Source organism: Theileria parva, chromosome 1 (assembly GCF_000165365.1).
Source record: "Theileria parva strain Muguga chromosome 1, complete sequence, whole genome shotgun sequence".
Lineage (NCBI taxonomy): Eukaryota > Apicomplexa > Aconoidasida > Piroplasmida > Theileriidae > Theileria > Theileria parva.
This window is the reverse complement of record NC_007344.1, coordinates 1381289-1405899: the sequence shown is the minus strand read 5'-3', so window position 1 is coordinate 1405899 and position 24611 is coordinate 1381289. Positions and strand designations below refer to the sequence as shown.

At 32.1% G+C, this 24611-nt stretch overlaps 11 protein-coding genes across 11 annotated transcripts; 3 read left to right on the top strand and 8 right to left on the bottom strand.

Annotated features, from left to right (window-relative positions):
* Positions 1-317: 317 nt before the first annotated feature.
* On the top strand, positions 318-1826 carry TpMuguga_01g00670 (uncharacterized protein; the record flags this gene model as incomplete). Its single annotated transcript, XM_761098.2, has 1 exon — positions 318-1826. One exon carries the CDS (start codon positions 318-320, stop codon positions 1731-1733), a length of 1416 nt encoding a protein of 471 aa, XP_766191.1. The 3' UTR covers positions 1734-1826.
* Positions 1827-1841: 15 nt separating this feature from the next.
* TpMuguga_01g00669 (putative integral membrane protein) lies at positions 1842-3453 on the bottom strand (the record flags this gene model as incomplete). The annotated part of the gene is made up of 2 exons (XM_761097.2): positions 2950-3453; positions 1853-2836 (listed from the first exon to the last, which is right to left on the bottom strand). The coding sequence occupies exons 1-2, from the start codon at positions 3247-3249 to the stop codon at positions 1853-1855; spliced, it is 1284 nt and encodes a 427-aa protein (XP_766190.1). The 5' UTR covers positions 3250-3453.
* Positions 3454-3584: 131 nt separating this feature from the next.
* TpMuguga_01g00668 (Rrp15p family protein) lies at positions 3585-4113 on the bottom strand (the record flags this gene model as incomplete). Its single annotated transcript, XM_061305039.1, has 5 exons — positions 3585-3685; positions 3716-3803; positions 3893-3958; positions 3988-4022; positions 4056-4113. The coding sequence occupies 5 exons, from the start codon at positions 4111-4113 to the stop codon at positions 3648-3650; spliced, it is 285 nt and encodes a 94-aa protein (XP_061161613.1). The 3' UTR covers positions 3585-3647.
* Positions 4114-4221: 108 nt separating this feature from the next.
* Positions 4222-6111, bottom strand: TpMuguga_01g00667 (putative lysophospholipase family protein; the record flags this gene model as incomplete). The annotated part of the gene is made up of 3 exons (XM_761095.2): positions 4222-4374; positions 4404-4556; positions 4683-5639. 3 exons carry the CDS (start codon positions 5637-5639, stop codon positions 4222-4224), a joined length of 1263 nt encoding a protein of 420 aa, XP_766188.1.
* A 98-nt stretch (positions 6112-6209) lies between these two features.
* Positions 6210-10209, bottom strand: MCM8 (MCM2/3/5 family protein). The gene is made up of 14 exons (XM_061305038.1): positions 9833-10209; positions 9726-9802; positions 8461-9689; positions 8340-8403; positions 7998-8292; positions 7801-7956; positions 7541-7698; positions 7384-7511; positions 7261-7338; positions 7159-7231; positions 6877-7101; positions 6631-6846; positions 6524-6599; positions 6210-6361 (listed from the first exon to the last, which is right to left on the bottom strand). The coding sequence occupies exons 1-14, from the start codon at positions 9903-9905 to the stop codon at positions 6306-6308; spliced, it is 2904 nt and encodes a 967-aa protein (XP_061161612.1). The 5' UTR covers positions 9906-10209; the 3' UTR covers positions 6210-6305.
* A 41-nt stretch (positions 10210-10250) lies between these two features.
* On the top strand, positions 10251-11506 carry dnaJ (chaperone protein DnaJ). The gene is made up of 6 exons (XM_761093.2): positions 10251-10545; positions 10653-10754; positions 10785-10875; positions 10942-11021; positions 11111-11290; positions 11323-11506. The coding sequence occupies exons 1-6, from the start codon at positions 10434-10436 to the stop codon at positions 11445-11447; spliced, it is 690 nt and encodes a 229-aa protein (XP_766186.1). The 5' UTR covers positions 10251-10433; the 3' UTR covers positions 11448-11506.
* Positions 11507-12139: 633 nt separating this feature from the next.
* PDE8A (3'5'-cyclic nucleotide phosphodiesterase family protein) lies at positions 12140-14247 on the bottom strand. The gene is made up of 5 exons (XM_761092.2): positions 13411-14247; positions 13192-13306; positions 12930-13162; positions 12531-12797; positions 12140-12361 (listed from the first exon to the last, which is right to left on the bottom strand). Exons 1-5 carry the CDS (start codon positions 13939-13941, stop codon positions 12155-12157), a joined length of 1353 nt encoding a protein of 450 aa, XP_766185.1. The 5' UTR covers positions 13942-14247; the 3' UTR covers positions 12140-12154.
* Positions 14248-14383: 136 nt separating this feature from the next.
* TpMuguga_01g00663 (Ribosomal protein S18 family protein) lies at positions 14384-15947 on the bottom strand (the record flags this gene model as incomplete). The annotated part of the gene is made up of 6 exons (XM_761091.2): positions 15339-15947; positions 15224-15305; positions 14977-15185; positions 14719-14906; positions 14551-14657; positions 14384-14441 (listed from the first exon to the last, which is right to left on the bottom strand). Exons 1-6 carry the CDS (start codon positions 15829-15831, stop codon positions 14384-14386), a joined length of 1137 nt encoding a protein of 378 aa, XP_766184.1. The 5' UTR covers positions 15832-15947.
* Positions 15948-16029: 82 nt separating this feature from the next.
* On the top strand, positions 16030-20052 carry TpMuguga_01g00662 (putative integral membrane protein). Its single transcript, XM_761090.2, has one exon. The coding sequence runs from the start codon at positions 16189-16191 to the stop codon at positions 19945-19947; it is 3759 nt and encodes a 1252-aa protein (XP_766183.1). The 5' UTR covers positions 16030-16188; the 3' UTR covers positions 19948-20052.
* Tgs1 (Trimethylguanosine synthase) lies at positions 19978-22366 on the bottom strand. The gene is made up of 5 exons (XM_061305037.1): positions 22088-22366; positions 21267-22019; positions 20679-21232; positions 20272-20590; positions 19978-20114 (listed from the first exon to the last, which is right to left on the bottom strand). Exons 1-5 carry the CDS (start codon positions 22146-22148, stop codon positions 20002-20004), a joined length of 1800 nt encoding a protein of 599 aa, XP_061161611.1. The 5' UTR covers positions 22149-22366; the 3' UTR covers positions 19978-20001.
* On the bottom strand, positions 22349-24512 carry AP2M1 (Adaptor complexes medium subunit family protein). The gene is made up of 2 exons (XM_761088.2): positions 23282-24512; positions 22349-23219 (listed from the first exon to the last, which is right to left on the bottom strand). Exons 1-2 carry the CDS (start codon positions 24126-24128, stop codon positions 22585-22587), a joined length of 1482 nt encoding a protein of 493 aa, XP_766181.1. The 5' UTR covers positions 24129-24512; the 3' UTR covers positions 22349-22584.
* Positions 24513-24611: the final 99 nt, after the last annotated feature.

Sequence of the window (24611 nt, the reverse complement as noted above, 5' to 3'; positions counted from 1 at the left end):
CTTTAATGCCAAATTATCTCGATAATGTGATAGTTTAATAGATTTTTTGTTTGAATTTAATTTATTTTTAATTGTTTTATATCTGATTTCATATTGAATTTAATATTTGAATTTTAATTTTTTGATTTTTGTTAAATTTTAAATTTCTAATTTTTAACCTTAAATTAACTTTATATCATTTGTATAGTATTTGATTAATTGAATGTTCAATTTAGTTTTAATGATTTTAACAACTAAAATAAGTTTGGTAAACAAATTGTGGAGGAATGATAAAAATTATTTTCCTGGTATTCCACCTTCCTTTGTAATATAGTTGTATGAATGGTATGACTCCAAGCGCTGCTACTCAGAACGGATGTGATGATCCAAAGAAAATTGCTGCCTACCTGCTGGTTGGATTTTCACTACTTCTAACCCTTAGGGTTGGTATGAATGGAGCTCCATTCTGTATGAAGAGATTTAAGATACCTGAACATTTGTTCAGTCTTTACGTTAGTAGAGTTCATAATGCAATGGAACTTTGCGGCTTCGTTGGAGTTACAGCCGGAACAATTTATACCATAAAATATGGCCCTGACTATGGACAAGAATGTGAAAAGGTATCAATAGCTATTAATGGACTTTTTTTTCTTGTGAATGTAGTTCTTTTGGTAGTTTTTGTTACTGGTGGTGAGGAAGGACATTTGACTGATTTTTACTGGGCATTGGCATTTTCGGCCTTTGTTTACGGAATGAATTTGTCATTTATTATTAAATTGGCAGGGGATTGTATAGTTTATTATTTATCGACACTTCACGTTTCTGGTATTTTCGCATCTGTTTATCACTTTATATTTTTGAGGTTATTTGGTAATAAGAGGAGGCACGACACTGATTTTCATATTATTACTTGGCAAATAATTATATCTATAGTAATTACGGGGGCAACTGCTGGGACTTGGGCATCCGTTTATTATAATAACAATGGTAGCAATGATAATAAATGCGGTGGTAATAAAAATCAGGAAAATAATAATGGTGGTAGTTCTGGTGAATTTTCCGGTCATGTCATATCAGCAATGGTAATGTGTGTGTTTGCACAGGGTGTTGTCTACGTTTTTTACCCAGCTATAGCCCCAGGTCTTCTAGTGGACTTTAGGCATGTCAATAAGATAGATCAAGCCCTTCTTGTTATTGCTCCAATTCCATCAATTACTTCTGCCTTACTTTCTAAGTTTTATGATGACTATTCACCTAAGAATAAGTGGGATGGTGATAAGGTCTATTGGCATGGAACTTTGATATTTATTCCAGTAATGTGTATTTGCGGATTTTTATTTATCAGAGCACTTCACTATCCCTTTTCAGGCACATCTTTAGCCATTGTAAATAAACCCGGTATGGTTGGATTTTTGACTATTTTGTTTTATGTAAGCCATATGATACTCCTAGCCGTTGGATTTCCAGGTGTTGAAAAGAACTCTGGTGGCGCAAAGGACTATCTTCCTACTATAAACGGGTTTTTGACTACCGGTGCTATGATTGTTTTTCTTTTTTTGTCTGAAGGTTATATTAATGAGTATAAAAAACACGATTTTGCCAACTGGCCTACTGAGGGATTGTCAAATAAAAGAGCCTTGGGATTTTGGTTTGACAAGGCACTTCAAAATGGCTGGAAAAATTTCAAGTTAATCTTTACCCGTGATTTGAGAAGAGATTTAATGGCAACACTTGATTTCAGCTACAAAAGATAACACTTCATTACACACTTTTCCACAGCGAAAAACTTTTTATTCTCATTTCAGAAATTCATTAACTCACACAAATTAATATAATAAAATCTTATATATTACACAAAATTACAGTTAGAATATTAAGGTTTTGGCAGAAAATATGCTAAAAAGTTGGCGTTGTACCGCTTATTATTAATGTTATAATAGTTGGGGATGGTGGTTATATTGTAAAAATGCAACTTTTTATACATTTCCGTAGCCACTTCATTGTAATAAATTGTATGCAAATATATCACCAGTGGTATTTTATTCACACATTTTACCGAGTTAATACCAGATTCCTCATCGGAGTTGGGGTTGACAATGAGATTACTGGTGGGTTTACCGAGTTTATCCTGAATTATGGAATCCAACTCATCTCTAGTTCTTCGACAACAGACGCTATTATCATTTAACAAAATTGTATAAAATGTATACAACAGCTTGTGGTCATCCTGGAATAATAACTTATTATAGTAATTCTTAATACTCTCGAGTACTTCCCTGGAGTGTAGCATGTAGTAATAGCCTTCAAAAACTATAATACTGTAGTTAATAAAAAAGATAAGTAATTGAGTGAATAGGATCAGGTGAGTTCCTAGCGATCTTCTCCTGAGTCCCAGAGTAATTCCAGTGCTTAAAATGTAAATAGTTTTCGCGTCCTTAATTTGAAACTTCTTTGTATATTCAAGGAGTAATTTGTTATTATACAACTGATTATAAATGAAACTGTAGTATGCAACGTCAAACTTGTCCAAATTTATGTTTATCTCGTTGGTGAGAATGGATTTGTTTTCCATATTATGATAGTGTGTGTATAAAATATTATAATCGTCGTCTGAGATTAGGCTATTGGTGACTTCTAAATTGATTAATAGCGTGACAAATCCTATGAGAAACTCGTCATACTCAGGGTCAAATATTAACATTTCAGCAAGAGGATCGTCAAATTCTGTATACTCATCCTCAGTGGAAACATACTCCAAATAAGATTCAATGTCATATTTTCCAGATTTTCGGAAAAAACTCACATAACTACGAGGTAAAAATAAGCCAAATGATAATATCTGATTCTCATACCAGTCCTAAACAAATGTATACTGTGGTTTAGTAAACTAATTGTATACACAGTAAATAACTAAATAACTAAATAACTAAATAACTGAATAACTGAATAACTGTGTAAAAGTGAGATTACCAAGTCTTTGGTGCTGTTTGAGGAGGAGTCGAACATGTCCCAGAAGGACTGAGTGTCATAAAATCCAGACTCAGTGGAGCAGGCGACTTCAAAAAAAGTCGGATCATAGTGAACTGGGAAAAGTTCAAGGTGTAACTCCTGTAAAGCTGAGCTGTGTCGAGGCTGCAGAGGCTTAATATTTAAAATAGGGAGAAGATCAACATCTTTGGGCACCTTCATCAGTAACATGTTCAGCAAGTTACATTCACTTTTATATTCCGGCTCTCCGGGAATTAAGGCAGAGGACTTTAAACACTCCATTAGCTAATTTGCGATAAAAATATTATAAAATTAAGTTAATTAGACTTCATCTGATGATGTTTGAAGTTTTTAGTTTATTTCTAAAATTAAATACTTCTTTGATAAAATTGAAAAAAAACAAGTAAAAATAAGATTAAGAGAATTAAATTGGTTGAAATGCGTTTAAAATAAATGAAAAATATGAATGAATAAATTTGAACTTGGTAGAGTCTCAATTGGGTTAAAAATAACCAATTTAGCCAGCTTTGTACACAGAACCACCCGTGGAATCCTCAGGATATCTCAGAATTTACACCAAACAAATAAATACTCAAATTTGATAATAATTAATAAATATTATAAATTGGTGTAGGAAATTATGGAACATTCAGAGATTAATTTTTGCAGATTTGTGAACATTAACGAGCATTGTTTAGGAGAATAAAAAGCTTCTTAACTGAAAAAAAGAATTATTCAAGGTTCTTACCTCCTTTAGTTGCGATTCTTTTATACTTTTTCTCCAATTCTTCAGAGTATTCCTTCGGTGGAATCCTCACACTCAACTTCCGATTTGACTGAAAATTGATAATTATAGAAAAATATCCAATTAATCGACTCAAGTATATAAATAAATTACACTAATTTAAATATTATAAAAGTTTACTTTTGTGGAAGATTGCGGTTCAGGCTCTTTTTCAGGTTCTTTTTCAGGCTTCTTCTCCTTGGAGATCTGAATCAAGTTATTTTAAGATTCCAAACCTTATCCTTCGTCTTTTTACTAACAGTTGTAAATGCTAAAAATGCTTAATAATTTACCCAAAACATACCTTTTGAGAAGCCCTTGAACATGGAACTTTTATCCTCTAAATCCTCCTTAGATTCCATTATTCAAATTTGTTTATCCACGAAAATACTTTTATCATACTAAATAATATAATTAAAATGATTAATAAAAATTTTAATTGAAATATTGTGTAGAATGGGAATGAAAAATTATTTGTGTAGGCTTTGTAGGAATTCAGAGACTAGAGGCCCTGTGATGCTGGTATACAGTGGTGAAGTGATAACATGAGCGCCTCCTTCGATTTCGTGAAATTTAACCAGACTTGAGTTTGAAAAATGAGTCTTCATAAGATACCTCGGGCCCTAAAAATTATTACTTAGCTGTGTTTTACCTTGACATCGCAGGTTTTATCGTCAGAACAGTGTAAAAACATTGTTGGCAAGTCTCTAGGGTACTGATCAAACGATTTATCCAGAGTCTTTGTCGCATCATAGATCATAAACGCCATTTTTAAACATAGTTTCTTACAGTAATAATGCGGGTCCTACAGCCAACATTAGCAATATTTATCTAAATAACCAAGTATAAATATATAAGTATAAATAAATAAGTGTAAATAACCAAGTATAAATGGGTATAAATGGGTATATGTAATTGAGTAGTGAATTACATGGGATCTCATGAACATGGTGAGTGTTTCTACAAAGTCTGGGAGTTTTCCGACACCGAGTTTAGGTGCAAATTTATTAACGAGTCGTAGTAGTGGGAATAGGAACTTGATAGAGGCGTACTGGAAGTCAATATCGATCATGCCTGCAAAACAAACGAGTGCATCAACAAGGTTAACTTTTGGATTATTGGTGGCATTTTTGTACTTTAGGTTATAAAGTTGCATGGTTCTGAGTACTACATTTCCACCCATAGATAAGCCGAAAAGGTAATACATATCATTTTGGTCCTTATTAGTATAAAGTGTCGAGGTGGTGATGTTAGGATTTGGACCATTATTCAAAATGTCTTCCTCGTTAAAAGTCTGGTTTGTGTCGAAGAAATTACCCTTTTTGACCAGTGTTATGAACTGGATCAGGTCATAGCAAATGTCATCAAAGTTGTTAAAGTAACAGCGTTTCTCAGTTGCGGATTCGGATAACCCGTGAGACTGATGGTCCAGGGAGTAAGTTGAATATCCCAAATTGTTAAGGTACTCTACAAATGAACCCTCGTACTTATAACGAGGGGTTAACTCGAACAAATCTCTACCATTCAAATTATCACAATTAAACATATGAACTCTGCTAGTCTCCTCATCACCTTTTTCTTTCTTCTGAGTACCGTTTGGTTCTACAGGAAGATTAACTTTAGAAGAACTATGTAAGCTCCTGTTAAATACTAAGTTTCGTTCAAATTTTTCTAATTCTAAGGCGTGACTGGTCTTGGATTCACCCAGATGTTTAAGGTACCAATCAACGTTGTATCCCACGAAATCACCCAAAAAATGTGATTTTATCCCGTGGACTAGGAATATTTTCCCCTTTGGCTTATCCACTTCACAAGCGTAGGTTCTTATTCTCAACCCTTGACGGTTCACAAAGTAACTCATAACAGCCTTGCCCTTCTTTAAAGCCATTTTTACAAATTTAACAATATTTAGTAGAACTATTTAGAACAATTTAGTAGAACAATTTAGTAGAACAATTTAGTAAAACAATTTAGTAAAACAATTTGGTAAAAATTATTTCATAAAAAATCAACTTCATAAAATCAACTTCATAAAGAAAATAATTATTTGAAAATGTCATTAAAATGCGTTTGGTTAAAATAATCGTAAACTGCCTTTAGAAATATAAAATCTACAAAATCCAATTGACAAAATAAAGATCCAGTAAGTCTGTGTTTAGTCTCGTTTTTAAGATAATATGGTATAGAGGATGAAAAATCATAGGAATGTTCAGTTTCCGTAGATAGCGGAATTCTGTGTATCGTTTCCAGCGGTTATAAAAATTAGTGTTAAATTTTTAATCTTAAATGACGCCTGTTAACAAAAGTGTTTAAACCCAGTTGATTAGGCGTGATTTTACAGAAATTACAAACAAACAAACTCTTAATACTCAATCAGCTCCCCATACGACAACACGTTTACTCAATTACACATTTATACACATTTATACACATTTACGTTAATTTTTCCAATACAAAATAATACTTGAGTAACATATTAGTTACTGGGTAAATTTATAAATATTCGCTGGAACTCCCAGTCATGAACTGAGTACTATAATCACTGGAATCCTCCTTAAATGTTAATTTTCCATGATGTGCCATCCTTAAGTATAAATCCCATGTTATTCACTAAAAAATATTATTCACTGAAATTTATTATTCACTAAAAAATATTATTCACTAAAAAATATTATTCACTAAAAAATATTATTTACTAAAAAATATTATTTACTAAAAAATATTATTTACTAAAAAATATTATTTACTGAAGTTTATTATTTATTTGATTACCCTTGTAGATTAATTCGTCTGGGTCCATATTGATGTTATTTTTCTCGATTAATTCTTTAGCCATATCCTTTATCATCTACAAATTATTTATTATTTTGTGTAAATACTCCGTTGGTCATTTTTTCCATGTTCGTCGTCTTGATTTCATTCAAAAATATTTTGATGATATTGCATTTCTTCACGGGAGCTGGTTTCACGGGTGTTTCCACTGTGTTCTGGTTAACTGCGTATAACGGATAGTAAATTGTGTTCTTGAAGATTTCAATCACATCCTTCACGTGATCCGCTGTGATCACATTCAACAAGTCGCCTCTAGCTCTGCTCTAAATATTTACACATTGAGTACTATTTACCTTGCACAGTCGTATGAGTCCTTGTAATTGTCGTATTGTCACTTTCATGAGGCAGTTGTTTATTGGATTCCCGTTGGCATCACAATTTTTATTTGACATTTCCAGAATATCCTTGAAGAATTTGTATAGCATTAGCTTCCCCTCCTTGCTGAACTTCGGGTTCACATACTTCTTACTATACTCAATATACTCATTTATCAACACGTTATTCAAGTAATCATATTTCTAAGCAATTATTAGGAGTGTAACAGATTATGTGTAACTAGTAAGTGTGTTAAGTACTTGGAATGACTTTAGCTTCCTGACGAGTTCATTGTTGTCGTCACAATTATCGTAATAATTATTCTTATCGTTTCTGGAAAATTATCATGTTGATTAACTTACATTAGGAGGAATATGAGGTCAAATCTACTCAACAACGAATTTGACAGCTTTATATTATTCGCAATTATGTTATCATTACTAAAATATCATTAACATATTTAATGTCAAGGGATAGTGTCATACGTGAATTTGAATTTTGAGTGTGTTGGATTTAGGGCGCAGATTAAAGTAGTATTTGCGTTGAGTGTCTTAATAATTCCACCTTTTGCTATGCTTACTTTCTGTTTCTCCATCACCTCCAGTAGTATGTTCTAAACAATATAACCGTGCGTCGTGTTACCGTGGAGTTGAGTTTGTCCAACTCGTCAATACATAGTATTGAATTGTTATATAGTACCAATAATCCAGCTTCAATGTTATATTCATTATTGTTATCCTTTATAATACCAACATTCAACCCACTATTACTTATATTATTCCCATTCACAACGTGATTCCCTATGGAAATTTTATACCACAGTCAACTGCATAATGATATAATAATATGATAAAATATGATAAAATATGATAAAATAGTATAATTAACTGAGTGAAAAGTACCGAGAGATGAAATACAGGATAGCATATGACTTTTACCGACACCGGGTTCACCGATTAACAGTACATGGATATTTTCCCGCTTTACCTTAGCACCGCTTCTTAGCATTTTATTACTACTCGTGTGATTAAATCCAAACAAACTCAACAGCAGTCCAACTAATGAAAACATTGTGTAAACGTATGTATAATATATCTACCTTTGATGTGGTAGTGGCCTTTGAGATTTGGGAAAAGAGATGTTGCGATGAGGTAAAACCTGTTCGGCTCGTTGTGGAAAATGTCATTAATAAATTTATAATAATTCGAGTGTTTATTATTGTTCAGATTATTGTTGTTGTAAATGTTAATTGAAATTGTGTTCAGGTACAACTTGTACACAAGACTGTTACTAGAGCCATTTTGAAGTGCACTCACTTCATTATTTATCTTTATGATACCAATTATATTCAATATGTTACCCAAATTGTACATACCAATCAGGTCGTCCATTATCTAAAATTTTATCATCGTGTATTATGGTAAGGGGTGATAATCTTTACCTGTATATCAAGTATTGAATTGGTTTTGATATTATTCATGTCATCAATTATATACTCCTGTAACCTAATTCATTATGCAAATTGTATTATGTGTAAATCAAACTAATGTATCAGTGGGTACCTGAGAATCTGATATGTGTTTGTGATAATGTAATGTTTATTAAGGATGAAAAGCTTACTATTACAAGACTGGTTAATACAACTTTTAGGTGAAGTAAAAATCCCTGAGTTGAACTTTTTAAAAAAACACTCGTCACACTTTGCACAAGTAAACAGTGCAAACAGGATTAGAGTTTTCGGTTTACTGATTCTAATCACTTGGCCGAGTACTGATGCGATACAGCCAATAGTGTGAGATCTTAAATTATTAAAGCTTATTATAGGCTTATAATTATATATTCGCACTATCACATACTTATATCTTATCTCGTTTAAGTATATATACTTGCTCAACTTTGTACTGTTTAGTATGTTATTTAATTTATTTTCTATTATTATAGTACTATCCTCCTTGTCTGCTATATTATCCTGTTCCGCATCCTCCTGGATAATTTTTTTATCGTTTTTTTGGAATAATTGTGGAGTATTCTCAACTCCACTGTTATTCTGAGAAATATTCATTGGGGAGTTAATAGCCTGTGTGTTATTTACTTGAGTATTACTGTAACTCATGGTGCCAGAAAAATTCGCTGAGCCTGAGTAAATAGAGCCAGATTGCTCATTTTTAACTTCACATGCTAAATTTGATCTTGCACGATCTAATTCATTCAGGATGGAAACTTGACTTATATTAGACGAGTTGGCGAATATGCTATTTGTGGTCACTGTGTCATTGAAGTGATTGAGAAGAGCTGCATAATCATCTACTTCATCCTGAGATTGTTTCTTAGGGTATGCTAAACTAGATTCTGGTCCTAAACTGTTTAAAAAACAATCTTCCTCCCTCTTTACATTATTTTCTTGACCTGACTTTTGATATAGTTTAGTGTTAACTTTTTTATTCATGGATGGGTCAGCGTCATAAAAGTTATTTACACAGTTTGACTGACTTGTTTGTACATTTGTACAGTTAGTTGAAGGTTTATATAAATTTGATGCAGTAGTAACACTGTCATTTAATCTACAATTAACTCCGTTAACCTTTTTATCATCATTAAAATTTACTAGCCGAGTTTGATTATACTTTGAAATGGATAAAATGTGAAGCGAGGATGAAATCAGAGCAATTATTAGCTCAGGAGAGGAGTAGAAATCCTTTTTGAAGGCCTCAACCGACGGAGGAACATCCAAATTCAAAAGCTCTTCATAGTCTAATTTTAACACATAATTATCAAAAAACTCTTTTTTAATCTAAAATAATAAATTATTATAATAATTATTAATTACTGGTTCAATTAATATGTTCCAATGATTCTCAAAAAACGACAACCAGTCGTCTAAACGGGCTAAAAAATCTTCAAAATCTAAAGGATAATAATTTACTATCAAGTTACCAGTCGTCTGTTCGGAAAGGTACAGTTGCGATATTAATTTTACTACATCTTCAGAGTAACGAATTTTAACCATTTTAACACCTTAATGCCCATCCCTTCACACAGTCTTCGATAAAGTTATTTTATATTCAGATTAAATAGTGATAAAGTATCATCCAAAACTTTTAATAAAATTGGAAGTTTTAATTTAAAAAAATTAATAAAAGTAAAGGATATAAATTTTAAAAAATGGAAAAGTATAAAAATACCAATGGAGTTGTTATAAAATTAAAAATATGAAAAAAACTAAAGATGAAGTGAAAGATAAGGACTAAAGTGTAAAAATGTGTGAATAAATGAAAGGTTAAGTGTGATATATGAGATTCCTTTGTCTACCCCAATCTTGAACCTGATTTAAAAGAAAAATCATTGAAATCAGTTTTTATTCATTTTGTTGAGGATATATTTTTGTAAAATAAATAAAATACTAAACTGGGGTCTTTGAGGAAATAATTTTATTCATATCTTGAACCTTAAATTTAAAATTTTCTAATTTATCCAAAAGATTGGTTATCTTTCATAAAAATTTTTAAATATTTATAAATCAACTGATATTTCTAGAATGAAATCGAACGATCCATCCGGTTATTATAAATTACTGGGCGTTTCACCAGACGCAGATGAAGATGCCATTAAAAAACAGTACAGAAAACTTGCCATGAAATATCATCCAGGTATTTTTTATCAATTAAGTACATCTATCGTTTTATAATTTATTTAACATAAGTAATAATTAATTCATGGTAATTATGTTGAAATAATTCCCGAATAAAACTTTTAGATAAGAATCCGCATAATAAGGAAAAGTCTGCAGAAATGTTCAAGAAGATATCTCAAGCCTATGAAGTGTTGTCAGATAAGAGGAAAAGACGAAATTATGACAGTATTTTTGTGGTTTTTTAATCTTATTTAGATAACGTGAACTTTGGCTTTGACCAGAACTACGCAAATAATTTCAACTTCGATGACGCGCAAAGAATTTTTCAAATGGTTTTCGGCAACAAGTATGTTTTTATCCAAATTACCCAGTTATATAATTTTTTAACTGAGTAAAGTATAATTTTGATTAGTTCATTTGGGTTTGGTGATGATATGTTTCCTGGTTCATCTCTTTTTCACGGAAACACTGGACATCATGAATTCTTTCAAGGTAAACTATTTCAATCCCATTAATTATTTACTCTTTGATACAATTCTATCACTTGTATCCCTAACATATGTAAAACAAATTGGTTTTAGATGACTTTTGTAATGGATTTTCAACATCTTTTGCTACCAGTGGATTTTCAAACGCAATCTTCAGTAGTTCGTCGTTTAGTAACGGTGGAGGATTCACCAGCACAAGCACCAGTACAACCACGAGAGTGGTCAACAATAAAATAATAACCAAAACTGAAATAACGCAACAAAACGCTGACGGTACTATAATACCTAATTAATAATATTTTTAGGAACTGTATATAAAAAAGTTATTGAGAAGGAGGATGACGGCAGGGGAAATGTAACAACAAGGGAATATATTAACGACGGCTCCTCGTCTGGAACTAAAAAGTTAGAGTCCAAAAGAAGATATTAACTTCCTAAATTTAATGTATTTTAAATAAAATCACAGTATACATAATGTCATATATATTATTATACACGTATATTTTTGATAATTTATTCTATAACATCTTAAGTTGGTAATGTTCTGTGAAATTAAGATAGTGGTTAGAGTACATGGATCTAAGATCTACAATTAATGATTGTGTGATGTAAATAAATTACTAAAATTAAGTTATATTAAAATTAGTTTTAAATAAATTGTATGAATATAATTAATTCTGAAGGTTAAATTTGATAACCGGAAAATATGTTATGTTATGTATAAAAATTAAGATGATTGGATCTAAATTAATGTTTTCAATTCTAGTTTAATAAATTAGGAAATTTAATATTAATTTTATGAAGACCAATGATATAAATAACTTAAAGAACTATCCAGACTTTAATACTGTATATTACAATAATGGGAGTATTCAAGAAGATAGGCGAGCTAATTCTGATGTTGTTAATTAGGGGGCCGAAAAAATGTTAAGATAGAACAAATGGTTGAATTGATATTAATGTTAATTCCGAAATACCAATACTGAAAATATTCAGAAAATAATTCTGAAGAAAATAAAACAAAATTTGAGAGAAAGTTGTTTTCAAAATGATAAAAGGCATTCAGTCTATTTTTGATATCTACCCTGTTTGTATATTGTTTAATATACTCGTATGTGTATATAGTATGATACAATATTATGAATTGTTAATGAAGGCGTCAGGAATATCTTGGTTCAAGTTACTGTTTTCTAATTCAAGTAAGATGTCATGTATAGATTTATTTTCATATTTTTTCCAATTATTGGCATTATCGTTCGAATTCTTCGATAATATATCATTTATAAAGTTATTCTCATCAAAATAATTCAATTCACTCAACAACGGCTGTGATAAAATTAATAACTAAGTATATTAGTAATAAATGTGTATTAGTAATAAATGTATATTAGTAATAACTAAGTATACTAGTGTTAAATGTGTATTAGTAATAAATGTGTATTAGTGTATATAGATGTATATTAGTAATAACTAAGTATATTAGTGTTAAATGTGTATTAGTGTGTATAATTACCTGTGTCATGGTATTGAAGAATTGTAGTTGAAGAATGGGTATGTTGCGAGATTCATTCCGATCAAAGAACATAAGTGGAGAAATTGACTGCATTTTTTCTTCATCTCCTTGTTTGTAAAACTCTTCAAAGAGTACTTGGGTCCAGGGTAAATGGTCTGCCCAGGGTAGGAAATTATGTCCTATATCAGCCGCCTTTATGCATAGCACTAATAAAAGCCAAAAATCGTCATCATTTTTAATATCAAACTTTCCTTGAAGCCTCTTTTCCTATAAAAATATTCAGCCATATTGAACAATTTGAAAATAATCTGTGAATATTTGGGAACATTTGTGAGAATAACTTATATAAGTTAGTTATTTGTTTAAAGTGATTAATTTTATGTTTAAGGGATAGAAAACCTTGACGTTGTCGATATGTAGAAAATGGTTGATCATATCAGTGGAAAGAATGAGTTGAATAATTCTCTTGCGGAGTGATGGCCAAATGTCCTTGGGGATTATAGAGTAGAAGTTGGTATTGTTTTTAATAATGTAAAACAGAAGTGAGCAGTGGTAGTTTTCCAAAGTGCTGTTATCGTTGTAAATCAGCGATAACACATTACTTGTGTTTGAGAGATAATTATTAGTTTTACCTAAATGTGATTTAAGTGTGAGCAAATACCTGGATGACCGACGTCGTGCGCTAGCGATGATATTATGAACGCAAACTCCTCATAAGGATTCAATCTACGCTTTGTAGTCACTATATTCGATAATAATTTACTCATATGCCCTACCTACAAATTATTAATATATAATTCCATTAACTATATAATTAAGTAAATGACTGAGTATATAGATGTTTGAGTATATAAAAATTTATGTATATAAGTGTGTATACTGTGGCGGCGTGTAGAGCGTTGTGGTAGGGATTGGCTAGGTAGTGTTGTTGTAGATTTTGAAGTACAGGTATTAAGTTAGTGTTGAAATTGGGGTGAATGAGATTCCCTACGCAGTGAAGAAGATGCTTTCCTACAACCACAATTGGGCCTGTTTCTAGAACCGTTGGATAGTTTGAAAGTTCTATCAAATCCAAGTGCCAGTTTAAGCCAATTTGTTGAATATATTCGTTCTCGCTATTCAGTTTTTTCTTTCTTCTACTCTTTCCAATGGTCCAGCCTCGATTCTCTGGAGTCATCGTCTCGTTATTACTTGATTCCGGATTAAATATACTAGGGTTAATCGGTTGTAAGTTAGAAGAAGAGTTATTTAACTTTGAAAGTAAGAGTTTAACGACACTAAGGTTAAGTTTAGAGTTAATAATCAAGTTTTTCAGGGTGTTAAATGAGTTTAGAATGTTCTCGTTAGCGTTTGTTGATTTCAAGTAGTTTTCAATTTCTGAGATACATTTCGATACATGATCCTTTTCCATTATTATTCACATTATAATCATTTATGGTACAAGACGTAAAGGGTAAACATTAAATATTAGCATTAACCGATTTTTCATACATTAGGATATATTTTACATGTTACAATTAATAATTAGAGGTTGGAATTAATTATTACAATTTATGGTACCATATACAAAAAATACTATTATTATACATAATAGTATTGGATACACATTAGGGTAAGTTTCGGGAAATCATACACATTACAGTTGGAAAAATGAAAATTTATAATTTTTTTAAACTTCTACAAAAAAGTAATCAAAATAGCACAAATAAAAGTGAATTGGATGTAAAAAGGAGCAAATGTGATGAATCACACAAACTTTATAGTGTAAAACATAAATAAATAATTTATGGAAATTAATTAGAACGGATGATAATTCAATGAATAGACATTAAATTTATTTTATTTTTTTCCATTTAGCTCTCATTTTTGTAGGGAAATTGGGTATTCCTAGTAAACTCATATTTCAAATACCTGTACAAAATATACACCATTTTTTAATATAATTTTTCATCTATTTAACAATATTATTGACTGTGTTATTTGTATGTTATAGTTTAAACTATATAGGGGTAAAAATTACTTGTGATAGTTAATATTTGGGTATTTGTTCTGTAAAATTTGTATCATCGTTTTACATCTCAAGTCATTTTCATTCTTATATTTGTAAAACAGCTCATTGTACATATACTAAAGAAATAAATTAACAATTTATAAAGCTATGAAAGATATGTAAAAATGTGTAAGGTACTTCTATGGGATTGATGAGTGGAATTTGATTATGATATGAGGGTTTATTGTTATATGGGAAGAGTGCCAAGTTTCTTGCGATTTTAATAGCCTTAAAAATCTGTATTTGTTGTTTGCGTGTTGTCATATTTATCCTTCTCGGTAATATCTGGCCATCTTGACTTATAAAATTGTGTAATACATGTAAATCTAAATTTTTTTTAACATTATTACTAACTATACAACCATTATAGAATTAATATAATTAGTATAAAGTTACCGTGAAATGAAAAGGGTTTATTATTGTTATTTAAAATTAACCGTTTATTACGATCGGGATCCCAAAAGTTCTCGTTCTTTATATACATACTCTCACTATCTTCGTTAACTTTATTATCTGACGCATCAGTATGTCCAAAGTTTATCCCAGAGGATGAGAGAGAATTAACTGCTTGTTTAAATTTATACAGTTTTACATTATCAACTAATCTAAAAAAATGTTTTTACAATGATTGAGTGTTGTTTACCTTTTTAATTGGTTATATTCTGAAATGATTTGTAATTTTAAATTCTTGATATTCTTAAATGGGTCCCAATAAGGACTTATTCCTACATCAATTTTTATACTCATGATATTATTACCTGTGTTACCATACTGTTTGCTCTTCACTGAAGGATTTGGTGTGTTAGAAGTAGATTTAGAAAACATTGAGGCGTTATTTACCCTATTAAAAACTTTGTTAAGTATGTCATATTCCTGTTTTGTTAAATCTTGGATAGTCTTGGACTCTTTAATATTGTGAATTTCAAACCTTCTATCGTATATTTCGTTCATACACTCGTAATAGAGTTTGTTATACTCCACTCCAACACCTTTTAGATCATTTCCACCTACTTTAATACTACTTAAATTATTGTTTTTTGATTTGCGCTTAGTGGTCCTAGTATTAGTTGTTTTATCTTCATTCTTAGCCCTAGTGTGTGATGTGTTGTCAGGGTTAGGGGAGGTGCTACGGGAAGTACCAAAACTAAAATTTACGGAATATTTTGCATAGTTTTTTTTAAAATAAATTAATTTATTGTAAAATCTCAGCTGGCATGAGGGGAAAAGGGAGAGATTTTTGATCAAAAGCATTGTCAAAAGGAGCAGATGAGATTTGTACTTTTGAGTACAAAAGCCTTTAATTACGGTGTAGGAATCTAATAATATGCCCAGAAATATGACCAAAATGGTGCGTAATTTAATTAAAAAATAAGGGATATAAATACTATAATAGTGGTATAGTGCTGACAAAAGATTAAACACTATTTATTTTCAATTTTAATACACATTTTTATAATAATTTTAAAAAATAACTTACAAATGTACCATAGCTCAATTTTTTTCTTTATTTGTTAAATGTGTTGTCAAAAGGGGTTTGAACTGAAACCCCTTGGATTTTTGTAATATATTAATAATATTCAGAGTGCAAATTATTTGTAAAGATGAGAAATGTACCATAAAATGTTTTGTAAATTAGATGTGGATTCAAATTTGGAAAAAATCGAATTTGAACCGGTGATCAGCGAAAGTAGCAAAAATGTCATTATTTTAAAAAACTTGTTAAAACTTAACAAAACCGTGTTAAAATATTCTCGACAAAATCATTTATCAAATTCACGTAATAAAATCGAAGATTCCAATCAGTATAGTTTAAATGACCAAATTAACAAATATGACAAGGTTATTGAAAATGAGGACAACAGCGAAAATAAAGGATCTGAACACAAAAACTCACTAATATTTTCAACAGAAGTTAAAAATAATCAAAATTACAGAGATTTGTTCAAATATTTACTAATCCAGTATAAATACCTAGTAACCCTTTCAACGCAGTCTAAGTCATTTGTTAGCAAGAAACTCAACAAAAGCAGGATAATTCAGAAATACAGGAAGTATCAGAACTTACTCAAACAGTTAAGTAACTATGAAAATGCTCTGCAGGAGATTATTATCAGCGCTATAAACCAGTTAAATGGCGCAACTCAGTGTACGATACCAAAATTCAAGAATTATATCAATGAAGAAGTCCTTAATGATGAGATTTTCTTAAACAAACTTAAAAATTGTAGTTTATTCAAACAATCTCTGCTTAACAATGTTGCCACTAATTCTAACCCAATTTCTGACACACCTGGTGATAATTGTGTGAAGAGTGGCATGGATAATACTAAGTACCTTCCATTGTATGAGTATTTGAAGGGCAATGAGATCGATGCGAGTACCGTGTATATGAAGTGCAATAAACTAAGTAGAATGACATTAAATGAAGTCAAAACGCGCCAAAAGTACAATAATTATATAAACCTATTAGTAAAGTGTTATAAAATGAAGAATGAACTGATAGAGTCTATTAACCAGTTCAACAGGGATGTAGTTAACTTTAAGGCCTACTTTTTTGATAATGTTAACAACGTCAACTATGACATTGTCGACAGAGTTAACAAGTTCCACTACTCCAAATACAACATTTATTACTTTCTAATGTCACAAATTTCTGATTCTGTCCCCCCTCACCAAATTAACATTAACTCAATTAACACTGTTAACACCACCAATAATTCGAGTATTACTAATACTACCAACACTATTGATAGTGTTGTTGATACCACTAACTCTAACACTGACATTGTTGTCAACACTAGTGAATCGAATATTGATAGTGTTAACAGTATTAATGTTGATGACTCAGATAATAGTGATACGCCAAACTCTCCGATAGTCGAGTGTAATACGGAACTGAATCAAAACGGTCCCGTTGAAATGGAGGAAAGAATTACTAAAAGACAGTTAACTCCACATTTTAGTGATCTTGGAACAACTTTTGGTGATTCAAGCCCTTCAAGATGTCCCATTAACACTGATGATACCTCGGAAGACGCAACTACAAACTCCGGTGATTCCTCAGGTACTACTAAACCCGATAACCACAACGAGGATAATGTGTCTGAAGGTTCTAATAAGAGTGAAACAACTGAACCACCGGGTAAGGAGAATTATAGGATTGTTCTGAGGCAATTGAATGGTAAGTTGTGTAAAAAATTGAGTAAGAGCATTATCAACTCTTTGTCAGGTGTGAATGATTACTCCAACGAATATCTGTCATACGCATGTAATATGATAGAATTTACCTCAAAATCACTTGAAGCCTCAGATTCTGAAAATTCTGACATAGTTGATGATATAAAGAAATACATTGGAGATAACATAAACCATATATTGCACACAATCAGCAGTATCAGCCCCGATAACACCGTGAGTTCAAACCCGCAGCTCCAGACCTACAGTAGATCAATAAGTACACTCAGGAGTAAACAGTTTGAAAGCTTTGACGATAACATATTATTATACATCAATAATTTGTACATAATAGCGTTACTGTATGGGTCGAACTACTACACCAGTGTGGGTTCAAATTCCTCAGAACAAGGAATTAGTGCTAGAAGAGTAAATAGGGAAAATAGCATTGAGTCCTGTGATGGGAAAATGTGTGGAGAGGACCTGTCACACGTGATAATAAAGTCAGACAAGTACATTTGTCTCCATACAGGAGGCAGTGAGTTGATAATACCCAATGATAAGATGGAAGATTACGTAATGTCGAGACTAAAGCTGAGTGGCCCTGTTGTTCTTAGGGTAAGTTGTGTGTTATTGGGAGTTCCCCAAGTCCCCGGAGTGCTTTACATCACTAGAGATAAATTGGGCTTTCACTCACTCTTCCAACGCAGATTTTTCCTGAGCAAGAACAACTTTCGTACTATCCCTTTCGTGGATATCACTGATTTTAGCATTGACAGTAATAAGCTTTGTGTTTATGCAAATTCACCCGAGAATGACTCCCTAGGTGTAAATACTAAAATTTATACCTTTATGATTCTGGATACGAATATGGAAACAATATTACACTACATAAACCATTACAAGAATAATAGTGTTGGTGGAAATTTGAGATTGAACAACGCTATCAGTGCTGAATACTTGGTGAATTACATTGTGAATAATTACAATATACTTTACAATACCAAGACTTTGGTGTACAACTGTAACGTGAACATGGACTTGTTCCAGTTCTATAATCTTGTCCTAAATCACAGTAATAAAAATTCCTTTGTTTCTATGTCCAAGGAAGCTCTCGGCTTCACTGAAGGCCAAACTTCCAACAGCAGCTTTATTAACCCTTCTTCAATCATCACTTCCATCAAGTCAAATCTTCAAAAGATTAACGCTCTGGATGAGACTCAGGATGATAATGAAGATAACGTTGTCAGCGTAAAGATGAGGAATGGAGACATAATGAAGGGCCTTTGTGCTAGGACTAACATGAATTACACACTTAAGAACACCAATTCTAAGTTTTTCAACAAGAAGATAACCACTTGTGAGAATTTATGTTACGTTTTCTTCAACGATGTTACCATTTATCAGTCTGTGACTACCATCAGTAACTCTCCTTTCACTAAATTCTTCTACACTGTTTACACTATTATCGCCACTTCCATTACCCCTACTGATTACTCTCTTGACAACCTCAACTCCGTCATTTCCAACTCCAGTGCACCTAGAACCACTAATCCCATCAATAAACAGGAGAATTCTACTGACCTAAGTAGTGAGAATTCAGAGGAACTAGATCCAGAGAGTGACAAACAGAGTAAAGACGACAGTGGGAACCCGAGAATGGAGATTAATGGTATCCAGATTCAACTTAATGAGGACAAACATCAAAACCCTAATGAAACGTTCAATCAAAACGTTAGTGGAAACCCAGACCAAAACAGAAATGTAAACCCAAATGTAAACCCAAATGTAAGCCCGAACCTAGAAAACAATGTAAGCCCAGATGAAGATTGTAGTAACCCTGAGAAAGATAAGCAACAAAAAGATAATGAGACCAGTAGTCAAGCGAATAACAGCCAGACCCAAAGAAATCAAGACCCGTATGAAAGCGTGAACAGGAAGAGCGAGTTGAACATAAAGATATATGCGGACGTGGTGTTTAACAAGAAGATGGTGTTTGAAAAGATGATCAGGAATGAGGCGAACACGAAGATGGCACAGGCGACAGAAGTCATAGCCAAGGAACTTGACAGGTACAAGGTCAGCCATGGGAGCCAGAACACAACACTGACCAACTTCGAGGTTAACAACCAGAACAACAGGCTGATTTTCTTCGTCCTGCTCATCATCTTCATGTTCTACTACTACCACTAATTTTCTATAAGCCACGCATGAGTAGATAGTGTGTATTCTATAATATTAAGTTTATTATTTTTTATTATTTTTTTCAATGTGTTTATAGAGCTGGTTGTAGTAAACCTTGAGCAAATAAAAGAAAATCCCGCCAATTGTTCTCTTATTTCCATCCATCTTAACCAGTCCTGCAAAAAAATAACAATTTTACAATTTATATTGTGTAAACATAGCGTATATAATGTGTATTGTGTAAATAACGTGTATAGTGTATATTGTGTAAATAATGTGTGTATAATTTAAATCGTGTATATAAACTAAGTATGGTAAATTTAATGAAAATACCTTCAGAATAGTATATCTGAATTGAAACGTTGATGAGATTAATGAGAGTGTTGATGTTGAAGGAGGCGATTAGTAACCTTAGTTTATTGTACACATTTGTACTGGTTTCATTTAACACCGTTGAAAGCCCAATTGATATCAAGTTATCAATGTTTAACTCGTTAATATATCCGTTTATTGTAATGACATTGTAATTGTCATCTTTAGCCCTTTCCTTTATCTTGGCAAATAGAAGCTTAGTGCCCATCTTCTTGACATTTTTCACCTTAGCATTGGATTTAAACATGCCATAATCTTTAATCAGGTGTATCATACAACACTATAAATTAATTTATAAATGTGAGTGATTGTATAAATAGTAAATAGATATAAATTGGTAAAACTAGAAACCGTAAGTAAGAAAATACCCTGATCTTATTATAAACTGGAGGAATGAGGTATGAATCAATGAGAATGAACCTGTAATCATGTCGAGAACAGGTTTTAAGGAGGTCAGAGAGTGATTGTGATCTTGGCAAGTAGAGAGTTATATTGGGTGCCAACTTACTGCAAAGTTCAATTAGTTGTGAAACATTTGGAAAGCAGGTGGAAATCTTGTAGATATCGTAGTTGGAGCTCCCTTTGTAGTTTACACCGCCCCAAGGGGGCGATAGGTGAATCCAGTCGAATTGAAAGGGTGAGTTCTTTCTGTACAGGTACTTTTTGCCCAATTTTTCAAAGAACAACTTTGGGTTGTTTAAAAACTCCGTGGCGAAATTGAAAAAATCGTCGTGAATGAGGTCGTATGGGTTCTTAACACCGTAAGATAAGATGTTATCTTTACAAATTTCCACCCGTTTCTTGTTCAACTCAACACCCAAGGAGTAGTTGAAGTTGTTTATGAAAGGGATCAAATTACCTCCAATCCCACTAAAGGCGTCGATTACCCTTATGTCGTTCCTGTTTGGAGAATAATTTTTATCTGAATTAATATTAACACATTGTTAAATAAATACCTGAAAGTGAATTATGAGCAATCTTTTCCTCAAAAACTGAATTTTCAAATTTGTTTTGATCTAATCCATCATTTCCTTGGTTTGGTTTTGATGCAGAATCACTCAGTGATGATTTATCACTAGTTTTAGCTGACTTTGATAAAGGATTATAAGGTGAGGTGGAGTTAACGAATTTTATTATCTGGCTGCATAGGTGGTTGGCTTCGGCTTCCCAGGATGCATCGAAAATGGAATCCTTGTCGAACTTCAAAGAGTCGTCGTTTTTGAGGAAAATGTTACTCTTGACGTATGAAACATATAATGGGTCATCCTTTGAAATGTACTTGTCAGTCTGGAAATTATAGGCCATATTATAGGTTAAGGAATGGTTTTCCATACACACAAAACACATTTGGGATTTAAAGTTTATCACATTATTGTTAACTATGTCAGTCATTACCTCCTCATCCAACAGGGTATTTTCAGCCTTATCTTCTACTTTTTCATAGTTATCTTCTTCAGAATTATCCAGGAATTCTTCCAGTTTTGACTGAAGTTCGTCCAATTTCTCCTGTAATTGGACTTCATTTTCTTGGTCTTGTTCTGGACTGTCAAGATTTAGAATTTCATTTGACAAACCGGAATTAGAAGAACTAATTACTTTGTTATCTAGAGAACTAGATACAGCTTCCCTTGAACCGTTGGTATAGTCGTATTTAATGTGGACTAAATAAAGAGTGTTTGGTTTAAGTGAATCGATTCTTCCATCCTTAACTAAAACATAATATTAATAAATTTATAAATAATAAATACAATAATTAGTGTAAGGGTAATAAGGTTACTTTTGTTATTTTTTTTACGAATCTTACGATTTGGAGAACTACCTCCTCTTCGAACTCTCATTTATACCTTTCTTTATACTACTTTGATATTCATTTTATTAGCTATTTTACACAATGATATTTTCTTGTTCTAATAATTACTGTGTTAAGATTTACAAACAATTGTGTTCTATTTTACATTAGATTATCAGAGATGGATTGCTAATTATAGCTTTCGTGTAGATATATTATATCTATATATTCTGATTAAGTGATATTATACTTTTATTGTGGATAAATCACAATAATATAGAATTTTAAATTAAAGAGAGGTGTGGGGAAATGGATTCCAAAATAATAAAAGAAAATATCTTTAAAATATTTATTTCCCCTTTAAATCGCCGTTTTTTTACTATTTCTTACACCATTCAGCTAATAAATGTTATTCCACAATGTATCTTGAATGTATACCTTACACATCATAAAACTGATTACATAATATTCTATAATTGAAAAAATTATAGTAGTTTCAAGCGATGTAGGTATAATCCACCTTTGGTTACATAATTGATGTTTTTTGACACCTTGCTCTTGGTGTTCGAGAGGTCTAGAGACGACAGGTATAGCCCTGAGGCACTGAACCAGGGAATATGAAAGCCTAGCGATATTGAGGGTAGCGATTGAAGAGAGTTCCCGAACCTATCAGTTGTTAGAGCGGCGGTAAAAGTCAGTAGAAAAGTCGTTTCACCCTGCAACTTTCTAAAATTCCAAGTTACAAAGTGATGTGACAGGTTAACATCCATTGTTGTTCCTGTACTGATTGTTCCTGAAACTATCTCCTTAGTTGTCTTTGGAATTGGAATCTTGACGCACACCTTCTGTGCAATAATAGCCTTCGAAAACGTTGGTGATAGTGATATTGAGTAATTGATATGAAGAGTATCAATGAGCTTAACCTTAGGTCGGAGTATAAATGGAATAGTTGCGCTACTGGTACTCCTATAACACAGAAGTACGAACATACCCTCTGGTGGTATAAAAGTAATAGTTTTATTACTTTTAATGCTCTCTAAATTCACACACTGGTGGAACTTGTAATCATCCAGACGAACCGTTTGCTTGGCTGCCACTGGTAAATGGAACTGGCTACTACCTAGAACAAAGTAAATACACTATCTTATGGTAAATAACTATTTATAATTACTGTGATCTTACTTTTATTTGTTTGATATGATGAGCTTGAATTTAAGTTATTAGTAAGATTGTGTGAAAAATCATCATTCATCCTTAAATGTACCAATGGAGTTCCAATTAACATTGAATTTACCACTATACTGCCCGTAACTTCATAACTTACTAACTCAGAATTATGATTATATAATACGTTCAGGTTCTCAGTCAGTTCTACGCTGATTGAGTTCCTGTTTGAAACCCCGTTTAGTTTTCGCCAGGGTGGAATCACTGAGGTGGCCATCATCGAGACCACTTCCTGACAGTATTCTAAACACTCTTCAGAGTCATTCAGTCTTCCCTCAAACGGTAAAAGGTGCTCAAACAAGAAAGTTTCCGGCGAAACTCCAAACTTTGGGAGAAATCCAAGAAAGTAGTTGCCGTACTTGCTGGGATCGGCCAAAGATCCCTTGACTGTTGCCTTTGTGGCCATGACGTCAGTTAGCACCAGAGGCTCTAAATTCTGGGTATAGCCACCGTCAATCACCTCATCGAACAGTTCGTATAACAAAAATGAATTTTCCACAATGTTCTCCTCAGTCACAACTCCCGATAAGAAAGATAACAACAGTTTCTTTAACTCCGTGAGGGTATGGAATATTAGGAAGGAGTTGCCATTTCGGCGCGTCAACGCGACCAGGTTGAACCCTTCGATGTTTACCCGGAAGAAATTAAACTTTTCGTACCTGTACATCGGAGCATATGTATTTCGGTTATTAGACAACACATTCCTGCAAAATATTAGAGCGTCCTCCTTGGTCACATCGCCCCTGTACAACCTCAGGGCCAACACCTTCCCTGTAGACGTTGCTATAAATATACACGATATCATTAGAATACAGGCTTTATTTTAATTTACTATTTTGTTATTTTAACTTAATTTTAGTCAAATTAGCTTTGTATTTTATTTTTCATAAACTAGAGTTACAATTGGTTAATTGAGTGGAGTTGTATGAAAATCACAGGATATAGCATTTTTACAAAATAAAAAGGATACAAAAACTATTTTAAAACTAAAAATTACACGTAAAATACAATAATATCCTTTTAATTCGTAATAAAAAGGCAAAAAATACATCAGCCTAAATTACAGATAAATAAAAAATTAAGAAAAGATTTACACTTGAATACAATGTTGTAGAGGAAGTTTAATAATATAACCGCATTTAATGTAATATAATAAAACAGTTGGAACAAAAAAGAGGTAAGAACGAAATAATATTGTAAAATTGAAGAAAAATGGGTACAAAATTAGTACCTAGGACTGTAAAAAATATGAATTCCTAAAAAATATGTAAAAAATATAAAAATATAA